At 38.0% G+C, this 24,736-nt stretch overlaps 1 protein-coding gene across 4 annotated transcripts in view; it reads right to left on the bottom strand.

Annotated features, from left to right (window-relative positions):
- ACER3 (alkaline ceramidase 3) overlaps nt 1-24,736 on the bottom strand; it is a 166,050-nt gene that overhangs the window by 20,111 nt on the left and 121,203 nt on the right. For all 4 annotated transcript variants that reach the window (XM_003808151.6, XM_034933417.3, XM_034933419.3 and 1 more), the window contains 3 exons: nt 20,955-21,036; nt 16,104-16,139; nt 7,834-7,892 (listed from right to left, as the gene is read on the bottom strand). In XM_003808151.6, coding sequence (XP_003808199.1) covers nt 7,834-7,892; nt 16,104-16,139; nt 20,955-21,036 — 177 coding nt within the window. The remainder of the gene's footprint in view (nt 1-7,833; nt 7,893-16,103; nt 16,140-20,954; nt 21,037-24,736) is intronic.

Raw genomic sequence — 24,736 nt, 5'->3', positions numbered from 1 at the left:
ATGTGAAGGGCAGAGGAAGTGGCATGACATTTTTCAAATTCTGAAAAAAAATAATTGTCAACCTAGAATTTTATATATAGTAAATATATCCTTTAGGAACAAAATAAATATCAAGACATTCTTAGGTGAAGGAAACCTAAGAGACTACATTTCCAGGAGACCTACCCTAAAAAGTGGCTAAAGGAAGTTCTCTAAACAGAAAGGAAATGATGAAAAAAGGGATCATGGAACATCAGGAAGGAAGAAAGAGCAATGGAAATGAGTATAAATGTGGGAGGACACAACACATTTTCCTTCTCGAGTTTTCTAAGCTATGTATTATGATTAAGACAAAAATCATAACACTGTCTGATATGGTTCTAAATGCATGGAGACAAAATATTAAAGACAGCCGGGCGCGGTGGCTCACGCCTGTAATCCCAGCACTTTGGGAGGCTGAGGTGGGTGGATCACCTGAGGTCAGGAGTTTGAGACCCGCCTGGCCAACATGGTGAAATCTTGTCTCTACTAAAAATATGAAAATTAGCCAGGCATGGAGGCAGCGCCTGTAATCCCAGCTACTTGGGAGGCTGAGGCAGTAGAATTGCTTGAACCCGAGAGGCAGAGGTTGCAGTGAGCCAAGATCGCGCCACTGCACTCCAGCCTGGGCAACAAGAGTGAAACTCTGGCTCAAAAAAAAAAATATATATATATATAATATACATATATATTATATACCAATTATATTTTAAATGGGTCAGGGTAAAGGCATTCTTATGAGTTGAATTTTTCACCTCTAAAAAAGATATGTTGAAGTCATAACTCTAGTACCTCAGAATGTTACCTAATTTGGAAATAAAGTCCTTGCAGATATAATTATTTAAGATGGGTTTATATTAGAGTAGGGTGGGCCCTACTCCAATATGACTGGTGTCCTTATAAGAAGATAGCTATGTGAAGACACAGAGACATGGGGAGAATGCCATGTGACAAAGGCAAAGACTGGACTGATGCAGCTATAAGTCAAGGAATACCAAAGCTTGCCACCAAACTACTAGAAGCTAGGAAGAGAGGTAAGAAAGAATTTCCCAACTGGTCTCAGAGGGAGCATGGCCCTGAGACATTTTCATCTGGGACTTCTAGCCTCTAGAACTGTGATACAATAAATTTTAGTTATTTAAAGCCACGTAGCTTGTGGACTTTGTCATGGTGGCCCTAGGAATCGAATACAGACACATGAAAGGGAGGTAAGTTTTCTGTAGTTTACTGGAACTGGTAAAATGCTGATTAACATTAGACTCTGATAGGGTATGCATATATAAAGTAATACTGAGAGCAGCCACTAAAAAAGCAATACAAAGAGAAACATAAGCACTATAGACACACTAACGGCCAGCGGATCACAAGGTCAGGAGATCGAGACCATCCTGGCTAACACGGTGAAACCCGTCTCTACTAAAAATACAAAAAATTAGCCGGGTGCGGTGGCAGGCACTGTAGTCCCAGCTACTCAGGAGGCTGAGGCAGGAGAATGGTGTGAACCCGGGAGGCGGAGTTTGCAGTGAGCTGAGATCGCGCCACTGCTCTCCAGCCTGGACGATAGAGTGAGACTCCGTCTCAAAAAAAAAAAAAAAAAAGAAAAAGTTTAAGTAACTCACAGGCAGGAAAAAGCATATAAAAGCAAAAAACCAGAGAGAACAAATAGAAAACAAAAAATAAAATGGCAGTTAAGTTCTAATATATTAATAATTATATTAATATAAATGATCTAAATACACCAATTAAAAGAAATTGGAAGAGTGGATTAAAAACATGACTCAAACTGATTCAACTATATAATGTCTAAAGGAAATGCATTTCAAATATAACAGTATGATCAGGTTGAAACTAAAAGGATGAAAAAAGATATGCCACACAAACATTAATCAAAAGAATGCTATGCTAATATGGATATATTAATCAGATAAATTAGACTTCAGAGCAAAGAAGATTACCAGAGTCAGAGAGGAACATTACATAATGACAAAAAGGCCAATCTGCCAAGAAGATACAGCAGTTCTAAATGTCTGTGCATCAAAATAGACCTGCAAAATGTGAGGAGCAAAAACTGATAGAATGAAGGAGAAATAGTCAAGTCCAAAATCATGTTTGGAGACTTCAGTATTTTTCTGTCATCAACTGATAGAACAACTAGATAGAGAATCAACAATGATACAGAATAACTAAAAAATACCATTGAGCATTAAATAGCTAAGTCGGTGGACTTGGGGCACAAACACTGCACATTTCAAAGAAAGGACTGGCTCTTGACTGGCTCCTGGGAGATAACTTCTGAGACTTTAGAAAATCCTACCCAATAAGAGTGTCTTTGTATACTCGACACTTTGGGCCATGCCAGATAGTTTATGCAACTAACGTGATTTATAGGAAACACCTATTTTTATTTGCCTGGGGTCTTGGGCCATGCTGTATCAGTTTGACCTTTAGGTAACAAACCTTAACTATGAGTATAACAGCTTTGCTGAGTTCTGTGAATCCTAGTGAATCATCAGACCTGAGGGTAGTCATGGGGAACACTGACACAACCACCAACCAACAGGATCTAATTGACATATATAGAAGATTTTATCAAACAATAGCAGAATACATATTCTTTTCAAACAAACATGGAACATATGCCAAGATATCCTTGGCATAAATATCCTTGGTATAACCTGATCCATAATACAAACCTCAACAAATTTAAGAAAAATGAAATCATGCAGAGTGTGTTCTCTGACCACAATGAAATCAAACAAGAAATCAAGAATGACAATAGGAAAATCTCCAAACCCTTGAATGTGAAACAACATACACCTAAATAATCCATGGGTCAAAGAGGAAGTCTCAAGAGAAATTTTAAAAAGTACATTGAACTGAATAAAAATGAAATACAACATATAAAAAGCTGTGGGACACTGCTAAAGTAGGGCTGAGAGGAAAATTTATAGCACTAAATGCTCATTAGGAAATAGGAAAGTCTGAAATAAAAATTTAAGCTTCCGTCTCAAGAACCTTGAAAAAGAAATGAAAATAAACCCACAACAAGCAAAAGGAAGAAAATATAAAGAACAGAAATCAGTGAAACTGAAAAATGAAAAATGGAGAAAATCAAACAAAAGTCTGGTTTTTAAAAAGATCAATAAAATTTGAGATACTTCTAACAAGGCTGACCAAAAAAGAAGGAGAGAAGACTAACACATTACCAATATTAGGAATGAAACAGATTATCACTACAAGCCCTCTCAACATCAAGAGGAAAACAAGGGAATATTGTAACCAATGCTACACACATAAATTTTGATGACTTAGATGAAATGAACCAATGCCTCAAGAAACACAAACTACCACAATTCACCCAAAATCAATCATTTGAATAGCTGCATGTCTTCAACAAGAGTGGAAGAAAAAAGAAAAAAGTGAATAACTGCATGACTATTAAAGAAGCTGAACCTGTAATTTTATTTTTCTGCATATGTTTAATGTAAACATTTTATTATGTTAAAATATTCATAAAGTTTAACTTTTTAACCCTTTTAAAGCATATAGATCTGTAGCATTAAGTACATTCACATTGTTGTGCAACCCTTACCACTGTCTATCTCCAGAACTTTTTCTATCTTCCCAAACTGCACTTTGTACCCATAAAACGATAACTCTCCAATGCCTTCCCCAGGGAACCCCCTCATCCTACTCCCCACCAGGCCCTGATCACCATTTTATTTGTGTCTCTATGAAGTTGACTACTCTAGGAACCTCATATAAGTGGACTCATGTAGTATTTGTCCTCTTGTGACTGGCTTATTTCACTTAGCCTAATGTCTTATAGGTGCATCCCTGTTGTAACAGGTGTCAGATTTTCCTTTATTTTTAAAATGTGTAATTTTAAAATGCCCCAAAAAACAGATTTCCAGGCCCAGATGGTTTCACTAGAGAATTCTACCAAACATTTAAAGAAGAGTTAACACTGATTGTACACAATTTATTCCAGAAAATAGAAGGGAGCAACATTTCCCAATTCATTTAATGAAATGTATAGTATCCTGATGCCAAAACCAGAAAAAGACAGGACAAAAAATAAAAACTACAAACCAATATCCTTCATGAATACAGACACAAAAATCCTTAACAAAATATTAACAAGTGAAGAATTCAGAATATATAAAAAGAATTACATAAGTAAGGTTTATCCCAGGATACAAGGCTGGATCAATATTCCCATATCAATTAATATAATCCACCTTATTAACAGACTACAGAATAAAACAGTATGATAAAATCAGTTAATACTGAAAAAGCGTTTGACAAAATCCAACACCCATTCATGATAAAGAAAATTAGTAATAGAGTGTATTATAGGTCCATTTATGATAACAAAAGTTATGATAAAAATAATAGAGGATATAGTGTGTCTCCTCTGATATTCATATGTTAAAGTCCTAACCCCCTGTACTTTAGAGTGTGACTATTTAGAGATAGGTTCTTTAAAGAGATAATTAAGTTAAAATGGGGTCATTAGGGTGGGCCCTAATCTAACTGGTGTCCTTTATCAGAAAAGGAGATTAGGACACAAACACACAGAGAAATCAGACCCAGGCATGCACAGAGAAAAGACCAAATGAACACCTTCTCTCTGTGTTCTCTGTGTGGCCAATTGCATGCCAAAGAGAGGGGTGTCAGAAGACATCAGACCTGCTGACACCCTAGTCTCAGACTTCTAGCCTCCAGAACTGTGAGAAAATAAGTTTGTTGGTTAAGCCACCCAATCTAATGATATTTTATTTTATGTGGCAGCCCTATCAAACTAGTATAGAGGGCAAATTCCTCAACCTAATAAAGAACGTCTATAAAAAACATACAGCTAACATTTAACTTAATGATGAAAGGTTAAATGCTTTTCCCCTAGAATTGGGAACAAGGCAAGGAGATCTGCTGTCACCACTCTTACTCAACATAGTCTTGGAAGTTCTAGTCAGGTCAATAAGGCAAAAAGGAACTAAAAAGCACACACATCAGGAACGAGGATATACACTATTTCTATTTGCAGCAAATCTTAAAAACAAATCTACAGGGCCGAGCGTGTTGTCTCACACCTGTAATCCCAGCACTTTGGGAGGCCGAGACAGGCAGATCACATGGTCAGGAGTTTGAAAGCAGCCTAGCCAACATAGTGAAACTCCGTCTCTACTAAAAATACAGAAAAATTAGCTGGGCATGGTGGTGGGCGCCTGTAATCCCAGCTACTGGGGAGGCTGAGGCAGGAGAATCACTTGAAGCTGGGAGGCAGAGGCTGCAGTGAGCCGAGATCATGCCATCGCACTCCAGCCCGGGAGACAGTGCGAGACTCTGTCTCAAAAAAAGCAAAAAACAAAACAAAACAAAAAAATCTACAAAAAAACTCTCCTAGAACTGACTTCAACAAGGTGGCAGAATAAAAGATAATCAATTGTGTATCTATATAATAGCAATGAACATGTGGACACTAAAATTTAAAAATACAATATCACAACTGCTTAAATTGAAAACTACAAAATGCTGATGAAATAAATTAAAGATCTAAATAAATCAAGAGACATACTGTGTTCATGGACTGGAAGACTCAACATAGTAAAGATGTCAGCTCTGCAAATTGATATGCATATTTAATGTAATTCCTATAATTCCTAAAATCTCAACAAGATTTTAAATTTAGACAATATTATTCTAAACTTTATATGGAAAGGCAAAGGAACCTGAATAGCTAGAGCAATTTTGAAAAAAAAGAATGAAGTGGGAGGAATCAGTCTGTATGATTTGAAGACTTATATGGCCACAGTAATCAAGACTGTGTGGTATTGGTGGAGGGGGAGACACATCAATCAATGGAACATAACTGAGATCCCTAAAACAGACCCACACAAATCTACCCAAATAATTTTTGACAAAAGTGCAAAGGCAATTCAATGGAGAAAGGATAGTCTTTTCCACTAATGGGTCTTAGAACAGTTGGACATCCACATGGGAAAAATAGAACCTCACCCTATGCCTCACACCTTATACAAAATGAACTGAAAATAAACCACAGACTTAAATGTAAAATGTAAAACTATACAATCTTTTAGAAAAAAAAATAAGAACAAATCTTTGGGATCTATAGGTAGGTATAGAGTTCTTAGACTTGACACCAAAAACACAATCCATAAAACTGATAAATTTGACCTCATTGAAATTAAAAATGTTTGCTCATTGAAAGAGAGGATGAAAAGTTATAGATTGGGAGAAAGAATTCACAAATCACATATTTAATAAAGAATTAGAATCTCACAACTCAACTGTAAAAACAATAGAAACTGTCCTTATTATCTCTTATAAAAAAAGAGAAACCAGGCAAAGACATGAGCAGAAATTTTACCAGGGAGAATACATATACATATGGCAAATAAGCACATGGAAGGTATGTTCAACGTGATTAGCCATTAGGGAAATGCAAATTATAAAAAACTTCATTAAAAATAGTGACACTACCAAATTCTGGTGAGGATGCAAAGAAACTGGATCACACATATATTGCTGGTGGGAATGTAAAAATGGTGGAGCTACTCTGAAAAACAATTCAGCAGTTTTGAGAAAAACTAAACATAAATTACTACAAAACCTAGCAATTTCACTCTGGGCATTTATTCCGGAGAAGTGAAAACTTGTGTTCCCATAAAAACCTGCATTACAATTGTTCATAGCAGCTTTATTCATGATTGCCCCAAACTGGAAACAACCCAGATGTTACTCAACAGATGAATGGTTAAACTGTGGTACATCTATACCATGGAATACTACTTAGCAATAGAAAGGAATGAATTATTGACACACTGAACAACTTGGATTAATCGCCAGATAATTATGCTGAGTTCAAAAAGCCAGTCTCAAAGGTTATATATCTGATACCATTTATATAACATTCTTGAAATGACAAAAACAGAAATGCAGAACAGATTAAGTGATCACCAGAGGTTAAGGACAGGGAGTGAGGAGTGAGGTGGGGCAGGAGGGAAGTAGGTCTGGTTATAAAAGGGCAACATAGACATCCTTCTGATGATGGAAATGTTTTGTATCTTGACTGTATTCATATCAAGCCTTGGTTTTGATATTGTAATATAGTTTTGTAAGATGTTACAAATGGAGGAGATTGGTAAAGGATACTGGGATCTATTATTTTTTACAAAGGTATGCATTTTTACAGTTATCTAGAAACTAAAAGTTTAATAAAAAAGAAAAAAAAAACAAACCCACAAATCATACTACTTATTTATTGAACACCTGTTGTGTGGCCAGGCCCTATTTAAGGTAATCTCATGAATGTTATTTCTTATTTAATTTTCATGAATGCCTAAAGATTATACCCATTTCCCAAATAATCTTTCATGAAATACTAATTCTTTGTGACATTAACAGCCTTCCTTAGAGGTACTATGTAAAAGGAATTCCCTAGTCAAGTAGGTTTAAGAAAGACAAAAACAATTTTTTTTTAACTATAGGATTTTTAAGGTCTCTAATATCTAATGAATTTTATAAATATTCAAAACAAGGCCATCGTCGACAGCTCTCTTTAATTTTCCCATGTCTTTAATTTTGGAACCCTAGTTTTCACATGATGCCCATTAACAACTTGTCTGAAGACCCAGTATTCCTTATAATATAACAATAAATGTTGGGTTATAGTTTTCTTCCAACATCTCTACTGAAGTGAGCTTTTATGTGTTATTTTGATTTAGCCTATAGATTTACTGTTATAGGTCTGAATATACTTCAATCATGGTGCAGATGATCCAAACTACTTACCATGTAACAATATAAATAGATCGAAGTACTAATGTAAAGACCAACATTCCATACATGACCTAAATAGGAATGGAAAATGAGGTTAGTACAATCATTATTGTTTGGCAAAGGAAGTCTATTTTGCCTACCAAAATAGCCTTCCCAATTAAATGTAAATATTTATTATCCTTCACTACGTTTTAAAGAATAGAATGTTAAAAAATGTGTTAAATCACTAAATCATGCTAACTTCTGAGGAAAAGTTAAGAGTCTGCTTAACTTTATTAAATAACCAGTATCAGAAGTCCTATATCAATTTTAATTCTGAATGGATCCTTGAAATTTTAAATATCTGCTGAAACCTGAACAAATGCTGTAATTTTGCCTCATAATCTTTAGCTCCTCTCTTCTCTTTAGCTCCTCTCTTCTCTTTAGCTTTGCTTTCAGCAAATACAGTAATTGTGCTTCCCATTTTACAATAGTATAAACTTGAATTCTTTTAACTCTTCTAAATGCCTCTGCATTTATATGCATCCTCCCCTGGCATTCTTTCTCATCCCTAGTCTCCAAAAAAGGTGCCCACTTGTTGACTAAGGTTAATCCATTTTCCTGTGTTCTTTATTCTATATGTTCCCACATCTTCCTAGCGTTGGCTCTTCTTTCTTTTCTGTATTGAGTATTAGATGTGTATTAGTACCTGGAAAATTGAACCTAGTGGGAAAATATGAGTTAGCAAATACATATAAAGCCAATAGTTGAGAAAGCACCACCCAGGTCAAGAAGTAAATCCTTGTTAACCCCCAAGAAGTGCTGCATGTGTGTCTTCCCAGTCCAACCCTCTCCCTTCCTTCTTAGAGGAAACCACTCTCCTGACTTGTATTATAAACATTGTTTTGCTTTTCTTTATATAATTACTAACTTAAACTAGTCATCTACAAATGCATTCCTAAGCAATAATAATACTGTTTGCTTTTGAGTTATAATAGAATTTTGATTAAGTTTTATTTTGTTATTCTTATTTCTTTTGAGGCAGGGTCTTTTGTTGTCTAGGCTGGAGTGCAGTGGCATGATCATAGCTCATTGCAGGCTTGATCTCACAGGCTCAAGCCATCCTCTTGCCTCAGCCTCGCAAGTAGCTGGGACTAGAGGTGTGGTAACCACATCCTGGCTAATTTTTTTTTTCTTTTTAGTATAGACAAGGTCTCACTATGTTGCCCAGGCTAGTCTGAATCTTATGTGGATGAGGGTACAAAAGAAGCTATGTATATGAATAGCTCTGGGTCTTCTGATGAGATGAAGAGGCTACATCTGCTATAACTCTCACCCTGTATCCTTCTATAAAGCTGAGTAAACATAGTATTAGATTAAAGCTTATTAGGGTCTCAGTGCCAGCTTAAATCCATAACCATAGCTATACTGCTACAAATGGTGAACAAGAAAGGCATAATCCCTATACTCACAGCAATTACAATCTAGTAAAGGGAGAGATAAATAACCAGGCAATTATAATATAGTATTATAACTCTATGGTAGGAACTGTACAGAGTACTTTATAAACACATAGGAAGGCCACCTAATCCAGACTTACACAGTAGAAAGTCTTTCTGGAGGATACGGTGTTTAAAATTTTATACCTGAAGCTCACGTAGCAGTTACCTTAAAAGAAAGTGGAAGAGAATTATTATGATATCTTATATTCTAGAGACAAGGAGGAAAAAAAGATCCTTATAGTATATTGTTGGAATATAGAATAGGAAAAATGGAGTCAGAGACCAGAGGTCAAATCTGGCCTTTCAAGTCATGTTAAGGAGCTGGACTTTATATAACAGTAACAGAGGCCGGGTGTGGTGGCTCACGCCTGTAATCCCAGCACCTTGGGAGTCCAAGGCAGGCGGATCACTTGAGGTCAGGAGTTTGAGATTAGCCTGACCAACATGGTGAAACCCCATCTCTACTAAAAATGCAAAAATTAGCCAGGTGTGGTGGCAGATGCTTGTAATCCCAGCTACAGGGGAGGCTGAGGCACGAGAATTGCTTGAATCCAGGAGGCAGAGGTTGCAGTGAGCTAAGATTGCACCACTGCACTCTAGCCTGGGCGACTGAGCAAGACTCTGTCTCAGAAAAAAAAAAAAAAAAAAAAAGGCTGGGTGGGGTGGCTCATGCCTGTAATCCCAGCACTTTGGGAGGCCGAGGTGGGTGGATCACCTGAGGTTAGGAGTTTGAGACCAGACTGGCCAACATGGTGAAACCCCATCTTTACTAAAAAATACAAAAAATTAGCTGAGTGTGGTGGTGGGTGCCAGTAATCCCAGCTACTTAGAGGCTGAGGCAGGAGAACTGCTTGAACCCGAGAGGCAGAGGTTGCAGTGAGCCAAGATCGTGCTATTGCACTCCAGCCTGAGCAACAAGAGCAAGACTCTGTCTCAAAATAATAATAATAATAATAATAATAATAATAATAATAATGGAAAGCCAATGAAGGTTTCACCAATAGATAACATGGTCAGACTCATGTATTAGAAAGATGTCCCTGTTGTGCTGAGTGGAGAAAGAGAGGGAGGTGAGACTGACAGGAAACAGACCAATGATAATGTGTTGCAGTAATCTAAGTGAGAGATAGAGACCTGAACTAGGGTAATATCAGGGGAGATGCACAGAAGTGGCCAGATTAGAGAGAGATTTAGGGTTCAGACTAATCATCAATTTGAATGGAAGTTAGACAGGGGGAAAGACAAGGATGATGGCCTGGTTTGTGGCATGGACAGTTAGGTGCATGGCAAAATTAATTATTGGATTAGAGAATATATGAAGAGAAGAAAGACTAGGGAGAAAAGTAGTGAGTTCACTTCTGCATATACGTTCAGTTTGATGTGCCAGTGAGATATCTAAGTAGAGACCTCTAGCAGAAGTTGGATTCCTAGGTCTATAGTTTAAAAGAAAAATCACAGCTGAAGAAACAGAACTGTCAGCATATAGGAGTCAAAGGGAATGAATTTCCCAGGGAATATGTTGAGCATACGAAATGATGGATTAGGAAAGAACCTATGCCTTGGCAACATCATGGGACTTTTTCAAATTAACTTTCTTCTCTCCAGAGCACCCTACCCCATACTTTTGATGCTCCCCACTGCTAGTGGCCTACCTAGTATTCATTGTTTCCTTCCGACTATATAGAAACTGATTTTATCTGGCTGGCAGCATGTTCAGCTATATAAGTTTGATTTCTCAACTTATAGAGGTTTTTTTTTTAATAAAAAGATGACAGAATGTATACTTTTCTGCTCCTTATAATTTTTATCTAACAATATGTATATTTTTATAGTGAAATTTTATCTTTCTATATTTAATAGTTGTTTTCAGTCTCCAAACTCCAAAGGCTATAAAAATATTATTAGTGTTTTCTCTCTACTAAAGCAACTAATAAAAGTTAAATCAGGATAACACAGAGAAGGATGGGCTGTAATTTTAGACAGAGTTGTTAGGTAAGGCCTCTCTGCTAAGTTAACATTTAAGCAGAGACCTGAATGAAGTGAGGATATAAACCATGTAGATAGCTGGGGTACTAGTATCCTAGGCAGTGGCAATAGTGAGTGCCAAAGTCCTAAAGTAGAAACATGCTTGTTGTGTTTGAAATATAAAGCAAGACTCAGTGTGACTGGAGAGAGTGAAGGAGGGGCAAGTGGAAGGACATCCCTCAACCTAACATATTTTTCTTTTTTATAGCAGTTATCACCTTCTAACATGTATGTATACTATATAAATTTACTTATTATATCTATAGTGTATTGTTTCATATCATCCTATAGCACTGGTTTTTAAAAAAATCCTTTCTCAATGGACTAGGGCAACAGAAATCAAACTTTTCTCTTTCCTTGGCCTTTTACTTCCTTCCTCCAGCCCCTAGGTAGCCTTTCAATGATCTTTCTAAAATGAGAATCTGATTTGGTCATACTGCAGCTTAAAACCCTTTAATGGCTCCTGACTGCTTATAACTTTAAGCATAGTATAAAGGGCTCCTCATGACCTAACCACCTCACCAGTAATCCAAACCCATCTCCTACAGCTAGGGCCAGCCATACCAAATATTTATAGTATACCGATGCTTTTAAAACTTTTCTATGAAATATTCCTAATAGCAAAGGAAGGGTGACTTATTCCTGATGGACAGAGACGGGAGAGGCACATTGAAAACACAAACTTCTTTGAAGTTTCTTGTTTCATCCTAAAAATTCATGTGGTCATTGTACTCAGTTCTGTAACATATTTATATTTGTTTTAACTTTAAAAAGTTTAATCCCAGCTGGGCATGATGGCACATGCCTGTAATCCCAGCACTTTGGGATGCCAAGGCAGGCGGATCACTTGAGGTCAGAAGTTTGAGACCAGCCTGGCCAACACGAAAAAACCCTGTCTGTACTGAAAATATGAAAATTAGGCCAGGTGCGGTGGCTCACGCCTGTAATCCCAGCACTTTGGGAGGCCAAGGCGGGCAGATCACTTGAGGCCAGGAATTCAAGACCAGCCTGGCCAACATGGCGATACCCCGTTTCTACTAAAAATACAAAAATTAGCCTGGCGTGATGGTACACGCCTGTAGTCCCAGCTACCTGGGTGGCTGAGGCATAAGAATAACGAACCCGGGAGGTGGAGGTTCCAATGAGCCGAGATTGTGCCATTGCACTTCAGCCGGGGTGACACAGTGAGACTCCTTATCAAAAAAAAAAAAAAAAAAGTTTAATCCCTACAATATAGTTGAATAAAATAAATGTTATAGGAAAATAGGAATGTTCAGATGCAGTCACTGATTCTGTAAACACTTCAGCACACTACCACAAATCCCTGGGTGAACTTGTACTCCTGTTTCATGTGCAAGAGTTACCAATTCACACTTCTGTACCTTAACACAGGGGTCCCCATCCCCCAGACTGGTACAGGTCTGCAGCCTTTTAGGAACTGGGCTGCACAGCAGGAGGTGAGCTGCAGGCAAGTGAGCATTATCGCCTGAGCTCTGCCTCTTATCAAATCAGCAGTGGCATTAGATTCTCATAGGAGCGCAAACACTATTGTGAACTGCACATATAAGGGATCTAGGTTGTGTACTCTTTATGAGAATCTAATGCCTGATGATATGAGGTGGAATCCCAAAACCATCCCCTGGCTGTCCGTGGAAAAATTGTCTTCCACAAAACCGGTCTCTGGTGCCAAAAAGGTCGGGGACTGCTGCCTTAACACATGCTTCTCTATAGATGGAATAGCCTTTCTCTACTTCTCTACCTGTGACATCTTGTTCATCTTCAAGACTCTCCTGAAGCCCCTCTATGAGTCATCTAAGTAGACAGAGCTTACCCTTGTCTATATTACCACTGCTTTTACATATTTATCACAAGACTTATATACTGCAATTAATTTTTACAAGTCTGTATTACTGATTAGACAATGATCTTCTTGAGATTAGTGGCCATATCTTATTTGCCTGTGTATATTAATGTTAGTTAACATTTATTGAGTGTTTACTATGTGACAAGGGTTTTATACACATTATTTCATTCAATCCTCAAACTTAGGAGGTTACTATAGAGATAGGGTGTAAGGTCCTTGAGGGCAGGGCTTGTTATTTTATTCACTAGTATATGTATCTCTTGTGCCTAGTACAGTGTCTGGAACATTGAAGGCACTTAAAAAGGGTTTGTTCAGGCTGGGCACAGTGGCTCACACCTGTAACCCTGCCTGAGCTTCACCGAGGCAGGGGCTGAGGTGAGCAGACTGCTTGAGCTCAGGAGTTTTGAGACCTGCCGGGCAACACGGTAAAACCCATCTCTACAAAAGATGCAAAACGGCCTGTTGTAGTGGTGTGTGCCTGTAATCCCAGCTACTTGGGAGGCTGAGGTGGGAGGACTGCTTGAGCCCAGGAGGTCAAGGCTGTAGTGAGCTGTGATTGAGCCACTGCACTCCAGCCTGGGTGACAGGGCGAGGCTCTATTTCAAAAAAAAAAAAAGGTGGGGAGATTGTTGAACAATGAGGAAGCCAGCTCAGAGAGGTTAACTAACTTGTCCAGGGTGTACAGTTAGTAAGTGGAGGAGACTAGATTTTAAATCCAGGTCTGCTTGACTGTATGTAGATCATAAAGTCTTTGCTTTGCTGCCTGTCTCCAAATTCCAGCTCAGAATTTGGTACAGAGAAGGCAGACAGTAGACATCTGTTGAATGAAAGAATGTCTTTTACCTTTAGATTACTTATTTGCTTCACTCTAGCATTCCCTTATTTCTTCATTTCTCTATCCTGATTTTTAATCTCTAGGCCTAGGACACAAGCCACAGTGGGCATGGATACACCTAGCTTTCATCCTGCTTCTCTTCTTATCAATAAATATTACTGCTATACATAGGGAAGAAAATCTTCATTAGTGGAAAAACACATGGATATTGCACTGGGGTAGTGACTTAGTAAGAGTTGTTTTTTATTACATAGTGTCAAATAGTTCTAAAGCACAAAATGAAAAACAGATGGTCATAAAACTTGTAAAAATTAACCCAGAATTTCCAAATTTTATATTTTTGTGATCATTATTTTTCTTTCTTAGTAAAGGCAAACAAGTTTATAAAAACTGAGGTATTTATACAAATTAACTTCATTTATTTATTATTATTTTAAGAGATATGTTGCCTGGGCTGGAGTGCAGTGGCACAATCATAGTTCACTGCAGCCTCAAACTCCTGGGCTCAAGGGATCCTCCTGGGCTCAAGGGATCCTCCTGCCTCAGCTTCCCAAGTAACTAGGAATACAGGCATGTTCCACCATGCCCGATTTTTTTTTTCTTTTTTTGCTATGTTTCCCAGGTTAGTCTCGAACTCCTGGCTTCAAGCAATCCTCCCACCTCAGCCTCCCAAAGGACTGAGATTATAGGCATAAGCCGCTGTGCCTGGCCAACTTTGTTTTTTATACTGTTAATAAAACTTTCTAAATAAAATAGTAATTACATAATGGCATCATTTCAAGTTACAATAAACAAGAAAGTGAGGATGTCTTTTCTTTTCTTTCTTTTTTTTTTTTGAGACAGAGTTTCATTCTGTCACCCAGGCTAGAGTGCAGTGGTGCAATCCCAGCTCACTGCAACCTCTGCCTCCTGGGTTCAAGCGATTCTCCTGCCTCAGCCTCCCAAGTAGTTGGGATTACAGGTGCACGCCACCATGCCCGGCTAATTTTTGTATTTTTAGTAGAGATGGGGTTTCACCATGTTGGCCAGGCTGATCTCGAACTCCTGACCTCAAGTGATCCACCTGCCTCGGCCTCCCAAAGTGCTAGGATTACAGGTGTGAGCCACCACGCCCGGCCGTGAGGATGTCTTTTCTGTACCATTTACTTTAGTTCATCTACCTGCAGCTGACCTGGAGAAAAGCAAGGCATAATAATGTGGTTATAGAATATATTTCAAAAGCCAGATTCCAGTTAGATGATTATTGTATAGCTTGAATTGTAAAAGTTACAAGAACATTAGTAAATGTTTATATAAGCACAAAATATTTTAAAACTCTGGCACTTCTGAAAAGCGTGCTTATTTATTCATTTTTGTTTGCTAGTTTGTTAAAAGAATGGTGAAAAGGAGTCAGACAAATCTAGGTTATAATCCTGGCTCTCCCCCTTAATAACTGTGTCACCCTAGGGCAAATTACTTAATATTTCTGAGCTCATTTTCCTTGAAATGTATATAATAATTCCCAATTAGTAGGACTGTTGGTGAGATTAGAAGTCTGTGTAGTAGTGAGCATAGTACCAGGCACATGGCAACACTCAAAGGCCTACTTCTTTATTTCACTCTGGTATCATAATGGCATGCACTTAAATCACCATTTCCTACAATAAAGTTTCCTGTGTCTGCTTCCTTCAATGTACATCACCTCCCATGTCAAAAAATGTGTTAAAATATATTAGGGGGAAAATACTCAAGGAATTTTCAGTCTGTCTTTTCTAGATGTCATAAAAAGACTTTATGTGTATGTGCATAATGCTTCCTGGTTCTTTCTGCTTATAATAGCAATGTTGCACCTGTATTACTGAATACCAACAGCCAGCTGGACCTGCGCATTGGCTATCCCAGGTATATTCCTGTTACCTACACTTGACTCCTGTAAGCATTTGAGTTTACAACCTCCCTTTTAAACACTGAACTTCCTTAGAACATCTACCATTTCATTAAAAAAATTTTTATCTGCATATCATTTCTTAGACAAGGAAATCACAAAGCAGCCATGTATCGTAAACAATCTAATGTGTAATAATTTACAAAAAATTACCTGATGGAATATCGGCTCTTTTACCTTAAGGTAAACCTGCAAAATATTAGAAAAAACACATGTGAATGAAGTACATTATGAAGGGGGGAAAAACCGACTCCAATTACTCTGCAAATCCCAAACCTCTCCTGCTTCCCCCATCTTACTCAGACTTGAATCTAGCCATGTAAAAGCAATCAGATCAAGTGGCATGCCACAGGAGAGCTAGTATCTACAGGAGGATTTCCTCAGTGCTAGCCCTGTTATGGTGAGTAGAATGTTTTAGATCTGTTGTGGACCACTCCAAACTCTGCATCAGTATCAAGGAGAGATAAGGATATATGGATTCTCATGAGGAGTGAAGAGGTTATGTTGACAATCCCCAAAGCAGATCTGTTCTACAACAGAGAGAACACCGGACTTAGAGATAGGAGTAAATTTCAACTTCTGCCACTTACTTGCTACGTGCCTTGGACAAGTAATTTAACTAAAAGACACATCCTTCCTCATCTGGATAATGAACAATAATAGTGATGAGGAATGATAAGCTAAAATACCTGAAAGTGTCTAGCATACAGTAGGCACTCAGTAAGTGAAGACATTTAAAACAAATTTCTTATGCTTTCTTATGCTTCCAGAAATCTCTAACTCACCTTCTAGATGCATTCACAGTTACACAAACCCTAGTTGTAGGTTCCAATGTCATGTGGATGATTAAGCTCAATGCCTAGTTAAGATTTAACATGCATGTATTGCCCTACAGGAGCACAGTTTTTAAATGACATGGTACAGGGGAATCAAAATTCAAGTCATGACCCTGCCATGACTCTCATCACTTGCAAGACAAAGTTCAAATTTCTTAGCCTAACATTCAAATCCTTCCATGATTCCTTCCTTTCTGTTTGGTCTCACTATTGTCTTCTTGCTTCCTCCTCATCCAAGTCTCCAGAAAGTACTGTGCTTCCTCAAATGTGCTAGTTTCACGCTTCTGTATTTTTAAACATGCTGCTCTTTACTTTGTTCAGAAATCCTCCTCTACTCATTACTTATCTTTTAGGATTCAACTCAAACTATACCTCCTTCTTGAAGCCTTTTCTGATCCTTTCTCTATATAGCAGAAGCAACCAGTCACACTCCTTTCTACCATTACTCTTCATGTATAAACTTTGTGGCATTTAATGGTTTGTTTCTCTCCCTACAAGACTATAATATCTTTGATATTAAGTACTGGATTTAGATATTTCTATATCCTCATTTAATGTAGCAATCCCATAAAATTTTATATAATTTTATTATTTGGCTAAAGAAGTTTCTACCCTCAGTACAAAAAAAAAAAAACCAAACCCAGATTATTTCCTTTAAGCATTATGAGCTTTAAAAGTATGATGTGTATGAGATATTGTATATCTGTAACTCTAAACCCAGTAAGGGAGAATGCTTTTAATCTCTGAAATTTCTTATTTCAAAATACTAATTTCCATTTATATAGGTAATGCTATCAGATTCCCATTGTTACTAATAAAAGAAATGCAAAACGACATACCTCTTAAAGACATTTTTTAAAGCAAATAATTATGGAGTCCTTCCTATGTGTTAGGTATTAATTTTCACAACTAACATAAAATATATACTATTATTTTCTTCATTTAACAGATAAAGGAAACTAAGGCTGAGAGAGATTAAGTAATTTGCAAGGTCCCAAAGTTTTTAAGTAGCCTGGATCCAAACTTAAATCTGACTTCAAAGTCTGTCTCTCCCACCAATTGTCTATATACACTTGATTGGCCAGGCAAGTCACTGACAATCTCTAGACTTGATTCTCTTCTTTCATATCATAACAAGACTTCATTTCACCTCTGAAATTCTACAATTCTTTCACGATTAACCAATATGTAGTTGATATGGTTTGGTTGTATGCCCACCCAAAATCTCATCTTGAATTGTAATCTGAATCGTAATCCCTATGTGTTGGGGAAGGGACTTTGTGGGAGGTGAACAGATCATGGGGGTGGTTCCCTCATGCTTTTCTCATCATAGTGAGTGAGTTCTCATGAGATCTGATGGTTTTATAAGGAGCTTCTTCCCCCTTCGCTCTGCACTTCTTTCTCCTGCCACCACGTGAAGAAGGATGTGTTTGCTTCACCTTCCACGATGATTTGTTAAGTTTCCGGAGGCCTCCCCAGCCATGCGGAACTGTGAGTCAATTAAACTTCTTTCCTTTATAAATTACCCAGTCTTGGGTATTTCTTTATAGCAGCATGAGAAGGGACTAATACAGTAGTTTAGGCAAAGTAATGTGGAAACAAGTAAATAGTGCATATGTGCCCTCTCAACCTCCTATTCAACATCTCAACTAACTGAAATCTGGCTTTTGCCTCCATCAATTTACTACTGACAGCATCCTCATTAAGGTTACCTGGTCTTCCAACTGAAAATTTCTATTAGCTCTCAATCTTCATTGTACTCATCCTTTCAGAGGCAACTGTTCTTCCATTTTTCACTTCTAGAAATCTTTGTACTCCATGACATCAGGCTCTCCTAGCTTTCTTACATCCCTAATTACTTGTTCTCAGTCTCTTTTGCTAGCTCCATTTCTTCCACCTAGTCCTCAAATGTAAGTATTTCATTAGGTTGTACTTTTAGTCTTTGTTTGTTTTGAGACAGGGCCTCACTCTGTCACCCAGGCCAGAGTGCAGTGGCACAATCATGGCTCACTGAAGCCTTGACCTCTCGGGCTCAAGCAATCCTCTCACCTCAGCTTCCTGAGTAGCTGGGACTACAGGTGCATGCCACCACATCCAGCTAATTTTTAAAAAATGTTTTGTAGAGACGAGGTCTCACTATGTTGCCCAGCTGGTCTTGAACTCCTGGGCTCAAGTAGTCCTCCCATCGTGGCCTCCCAAAGTGCTGGGATTACAGGTGTGAGCCACTGTGCCTGGCCCCTTTAGTCATCTTAACGGCCCATGCTACTTTTTCAGGTCATCTATTCTCATATTTTTGTACTATCTATACCCTGACAATTCCTAATTCTACATCTTTAGGCCAGCCTAACTGTAAAGCCTCAGATGTAATTAATGTCAGGCACCTCAATCTTAACACATTTCATATTGAATTTATCTCTACCCCTACCCCATGGCGCAAACCTACTCATTATCTATCCTGCAAAAGCTGTTCATCCTCCAAGATTCCTGTTTTGATTAAGGACATACTATCTATCCTGACAACCAGGCCAGGAGTCATTCTAGACAACTCCTTTTTACTCTACTTCCACCCCCTCTACTATGAAGTGGGTCACATATCCTGCAGTTTGTTACTTATGACCGTTTCTTTTCAACCCCACAGCTATATTACTTTCACCTGAGTCTCATATCTTACTAAAGCAAATACAAAAGTCCCTGGGTCTAGCCTCATACTCCTGTAATCCAGCCTCATAACCAGAGCAATCTTTCTAAAACACGTATCTGATTACATCTTTCCTTTAAACCAGTTATTGGCTCCACACTACCTTTTTCTTTTCTTTTTTTTCTTTTTGAGACGGAGTCTCACTCTGTTGCCTAGGCTGGAGTGGAGTGGCACGATCTCAGCTCACTGCAGCCTCTGCCTCCGGGGTTCAAGCAATTCTCCCACCTCAGCCTCCTGAGTAGCTGGGATTACAGGGGAGTGCCACCACACCCAGCTAATTTTTCCATTTTTAGTAGAGACAGGGTTTCACCATGTTGGCCAGGCTGGTCATGAACTCCTGACCTAAAGGTGATCCACCAGCCTCAGCCTCCCAAAGTGCTGGGATTACAGGAGTGGGCCACTGCGCCTAACTGCTCCACACTTCTTCGAGGATAAATATTTGAACTCTCAAACAAGGCATAGAGGGGTATTTATAATTTGACATTTGTCTAATTCACTAGACTCATTCACTGCTCTTCAATTACCATATGTTCCAGCCATATTAAATCTTGCCCAATTCTACCAGTGGTGATGATTTAATGAGACAATAAAGGTAAAGTACATAGTTACAATATCTGGCATATAGTAAGTGATTGAAAATGGTAGTTCACTATGTTGTTTCAAAGTTCTCTGCCTATGAACAAACAACAGTGCTATCTACACATTCTTCACTGCACTCTTGCCCAGGGGTCTGATGAACTCCTAATCATCAGTTAAATTCTAGTGCAAGTGCCTCATCTCAGAAGCTTTCCTTGACTCATGCATGAAGCCTTGACTGAACCTCCTTTATCTCATCACCATATAAGTAGTTTTTACCCCTATTATTGCAATTATTATCTTTTGATGCAATTCTTTGTGTACATGTCTAAAATCTCTAACAGAATGAGCTCCTCATAGATAGCAACTGCTTTTTAATCATCTCTGTATTTCTAGTGCCTGACATGGTAAGTTTTCAATAAATGTTTTCTGCAATAAATATTTTCATAATATAAAATGCAATTTACTTGAGAAAAAAAGCATTAATGTAGAATTAGAAGTGACTAGCTATCTCAACTTACTAGAGAAAAGTTAACCATTACAACAGTCACATTTGGACCAATGGAGCAGAGCCAATCTCTCATTTTTAACAAATAGGAGCTAATATGTCCATCTATGAGAAAAATTAATTTTTCCCAATTATTGCTACTAAATATTTGCTTTTTTGCTTTTTCCCTTTAAAAACTACACAGATTTTTAAAAGTATTTCAATTACAGTGAGAAGTAACATTTGAACAGAGAACAAGGGAGCAATATTTGTCAGTGTGATATTCTTGTTTTGTGTAGAAAGATTTCAGTTTGACAGCATGAAGCAAATACTGGAAGTAAAATAAGTCAAACTCCATAAATGGTGAATTTACATGCTTAATCTGTTAGAAACAAAATATGACTTACTGTGGTTACTATTAAACTGAATAGAACTAAGGTAAAAAGCAGATGGTAGTTTACTGAGTTCTTGATCTTGAAACATTCAAACCTTGAAAAAAAGAGAGAAAGAAACTTTTAAAAGAATATATAAGTAGGAACATAAATAGAATGCTGCTTTACCACCTGCCTATATCTCTCGATGATAAGTGATATCCATCATTTCTTTCCACTCATAGAGAAAACCTGCACTGCCTATTATCCTCTAAGAGGCTGGAAGGACTAGGAGTAGACACGTGACTTAAACTGGGACAATGAAAGGCTCTCGCCTGAGAGTGTGGAGTTTGGGAGAGAGAGACTGAATCAATTCAGTATAGAGAGTAAGCTGGGCGCGGTGGCCAGTGCAGGAGGATCACTTGAGTGCAGGATTTCGAGACCAGCCTGGGTAACAAATTGAGACCCTGTCTCCACAAAAAATAAAATAATTAGTGGGCATGGTGGTGTATGCCTGTAGTCCCAGCTACTCGGGAGGCTAAGGTGGGAGGAGAGCTTGAGCCTGGGAGATAGAGGGTCCAGCCTGGATGACAGAGCAAGACCCTGTCTCCAAAAAAGAGGTATAGAGAGTCAAAGTCATATGGACTCAAGGTCTGAGGCTGATATTTGGGGGCAGCCAAATTGAATGAAGAAGTAGATGAATGAGCAGAAGTAATCTGCAGGGAGAGAAAAATATAGCAGATACAAAGAGGCGAAGCCATGTGGAGAGGAAGGAATGGCAAAAAGAGGGAAGGGGGAAGAACCTGTCCTTCCAGTTCTAGTAAGGTGGGGCTGTACTTCCTGCTATTGGGTTCCACATAATTTCCTCACATCCTTACAATAAATAAGGATGTAATAAATAAGGATATAATTTCCTTATGTCCTTACAGTAAATAAATAATCTCTCCTAATTCAAGCTAGCTTGAATAGGTTTCTATATCTTGCAACTAATGATTCCTAAGGAATATTATTGGAGAAAATAGTAGTCTATTATAATTGTCTCTTCCCTTATCTATCTCCTCAACTAGCCTGTGAATTCCTTGTGTGCAGGAATAAATTTTATTTTTTTCATATAACTAGCACAAAGATAATGCTGAACACATAGGAGGTATCCGGTAAATAAGCAAATATGAACAGACAATTGGCCATCAGTGAGTATCCAATCCAACCTTTGAGGACTGTGACTTGGTATAGGCAGCAAGAGTGTTCTCTCAGTTTACTAACTGGCTGTGGGAATTGGACCAACTCTTATTTTCTTATTTGTAAGGAAAGGTGGTTAGAAGAGGCACTTTCTAAGATCTCTTTTACCTTTAAATTTTGTGACTTGGAAAATGATGAAAATATTAGGTGAAATATTAGTTTTTACTTTTAAACTCTATTATTCCAAATTCAAAAGCAAGTTATCTGTTAAGAAACCAAAGGTCTTTAGGAGGCCTGGCTTGTATTTATTACCATGGTTATTTCACTTTATTACATATAGTCACTTTCTTATCTGTCCCCTTCCTCAGACAATGAGTTCCTGATTCTGTATCTACAGAGCCTAGGATCATGCCTAAAATAAAGGAGGTTTTCCAGTACATGTTTCACAAATGAACAAGCACACAGAAGGCAAGACAGATTTAAAAATCATTAGAGCCCAGGTGCGGTGGCTCACGCCTGTAATCCCAGCACTTTGGGAGGCCGAGGTGGGTAGATCACAAGGTCAGGAGTTCGAGACCAGTCTGGCCAACACAGTGAAACCCCATCTCTACTAAAAATACAAAAAAATTAGTCGTTGTAGGTGTATGCCTGTAATCCCAGCTACTCGGGATGCTGAGGCAGGAGAATCGCGTGAATCCGGGAGGCAGAGGTTGCAGTGAGCCAAGATCGCGCCATTGCACTCCAGCCTGGGCGACAGTGTGAGACTGTCTCAAAAAAAAAAAAAATCATTAGAGGTCTAGACTGCTTCACATATTTGATATGTTCAAAGAATATCCTAAGGAATCAACAGAAAAATGAATAAGTTATCAAAGTGATATGATAAAAGGTCAATATACAAAAATCACTTATATTTCTAAATGCTGGCTATGAACAATTGGAATATAAAGCTTTTAGAAAGCAATACTGTGGTCAAGTGCAGTGGCTTACGCCTGTAATTCCAGCACTTTGGGAGGCTGAGGCAGGAAGATTGCTTGAGGTCAGGAGTTCGAGACCAGCTTGGGCAACATGGCAAAATCTCGTCTCTACAAAAATTCAAAAATTAGCTGGGCACGGTGGAGCGCACTTGTAGTCCCAGCTACTTGAGAGGCTAAGTAGGAGGATGGCTTGAGCCTGGGATGAGGAGATTGCAGTGAGCCAAGATCGTGCCAATGCCCTCCAGCCTGGGTGAGAGCCAGACCCCATGTCAAAAAAGAAAAAAAAGCAATACTATTGAAAATAGCATCCTAACCATGAAAAACATAGGGCTAAATTTAACAAAGATCAATTCACTTAAAATCACAAAAAGTCACTTGGATAAATTAAAGAACCACATTCATGGTTTGGGAGACTTAGTAATGTTAAGATATTAACTTTCCTCAAACTGGTCTATAGAGTCGAAGAAATTACAGTCAATCTTCCAGCAGGCTATTTTGTAAAAATTGACAAGCTGACTCTAAAATTTATGTGGAAATGCAAAGGACCTAAAATTTCCAAAGCTATACTGAAAAAGAACAAAAGTGAAGGACTTATTCTAACTGACTTCAAGATTTACAATAAAGCTACAGTAACTAGACAGTATGAGGATACACGCAGTGATCAATAAAACAGAATTGAGAAAAAAGTCAAGATAATTTAATGCAGAAAGAATAATCTCAAAAGATGGTTCTGGAACAACTAGATACTGGTAAGGAAAACATGATCTTTGACAAAACTAACTCAAAATAGATCATGGACCTAAATGTAAAATAAAGTTATAAGACTTCTAGAAAAAATAAACAAACAAACAAAATATTTTTGATCCTGGGAAGGCAAAGATCTCTTATGACACAAAAACACTATTCATGAACATTTAAAAAATAAATTGGATTTTATAACAATTTAAAACTTCTGTTCTTCAAGAGACATTAAATGAAAAGACAATTCACAGACTGGAAAAATATTTGAAATACAAATATCTGACAGGACTTGAACCCAAAATAGATAAAGAATTTTTACAATTCTGAAAGAAAAAAAGCTATTTTATAAAAATGGGGGCTGGGTACAGTGGCTCATGCCTGTAATCTCAGCACTTTGGGAGGCCAAGGCAGGCGGATCACAAGGTCAAGAGATCGAGACCATCCTGGCCAACATGGTGAAACCCCATCTCTACTAAAAATACAAAAATTAGCTGGAGGTGGTGGCGGGTGCCTGTAGTCCCAGCTACTTGGGAGGCTGAGGCAGGAGAATCACTTGAACCCGGGAGGCAGAGGTTGCAGTGAGCCGAGATCGCACCACTGCACTCCAGAGTGGCGACAGAGCGAGACTCTGTCTCAAAAAAAAAAAAAAAAAAAAAGGAAAAAGGTTTGAATAGATTGAATAGATAGTTCTTAATATAACACATACAAATGGACAATTAGAATAAAAAAAGATGCACATCATTAGTCACTAAGAAAATACAAATTAAAACACCACAGAGATAGTATATCATACTCACTAGAATGACTAAAATAAAAAAGACTGATAATACCAAGTCTTGGCAAGTATATGGAGCAAATGGAAGTTTCATATATTGCCAGTAGAACCATAATAAGGTGCAACTAAATTGAAAAACAGTTTGGCAG

This window comes from Pan paniscus, chromosome 9, assembly GCF_029289425.2.
Source record: "Pan paniscus chromosome 9, NHGRI_mPanPan1-v2.0_pri, whole genome shotgun sequence".
In the NCBI taxonomy this organism is placed as follows: Eukaryota; Metazoa; Chordata; class Mammalia; order Primates; family Hominidae; genus Pan; species Pan paniscus.
Note: the sequence above shows the minus strand (reverse complement) of the source record. Positions and strands in the feature narration are given on the sequence as shown.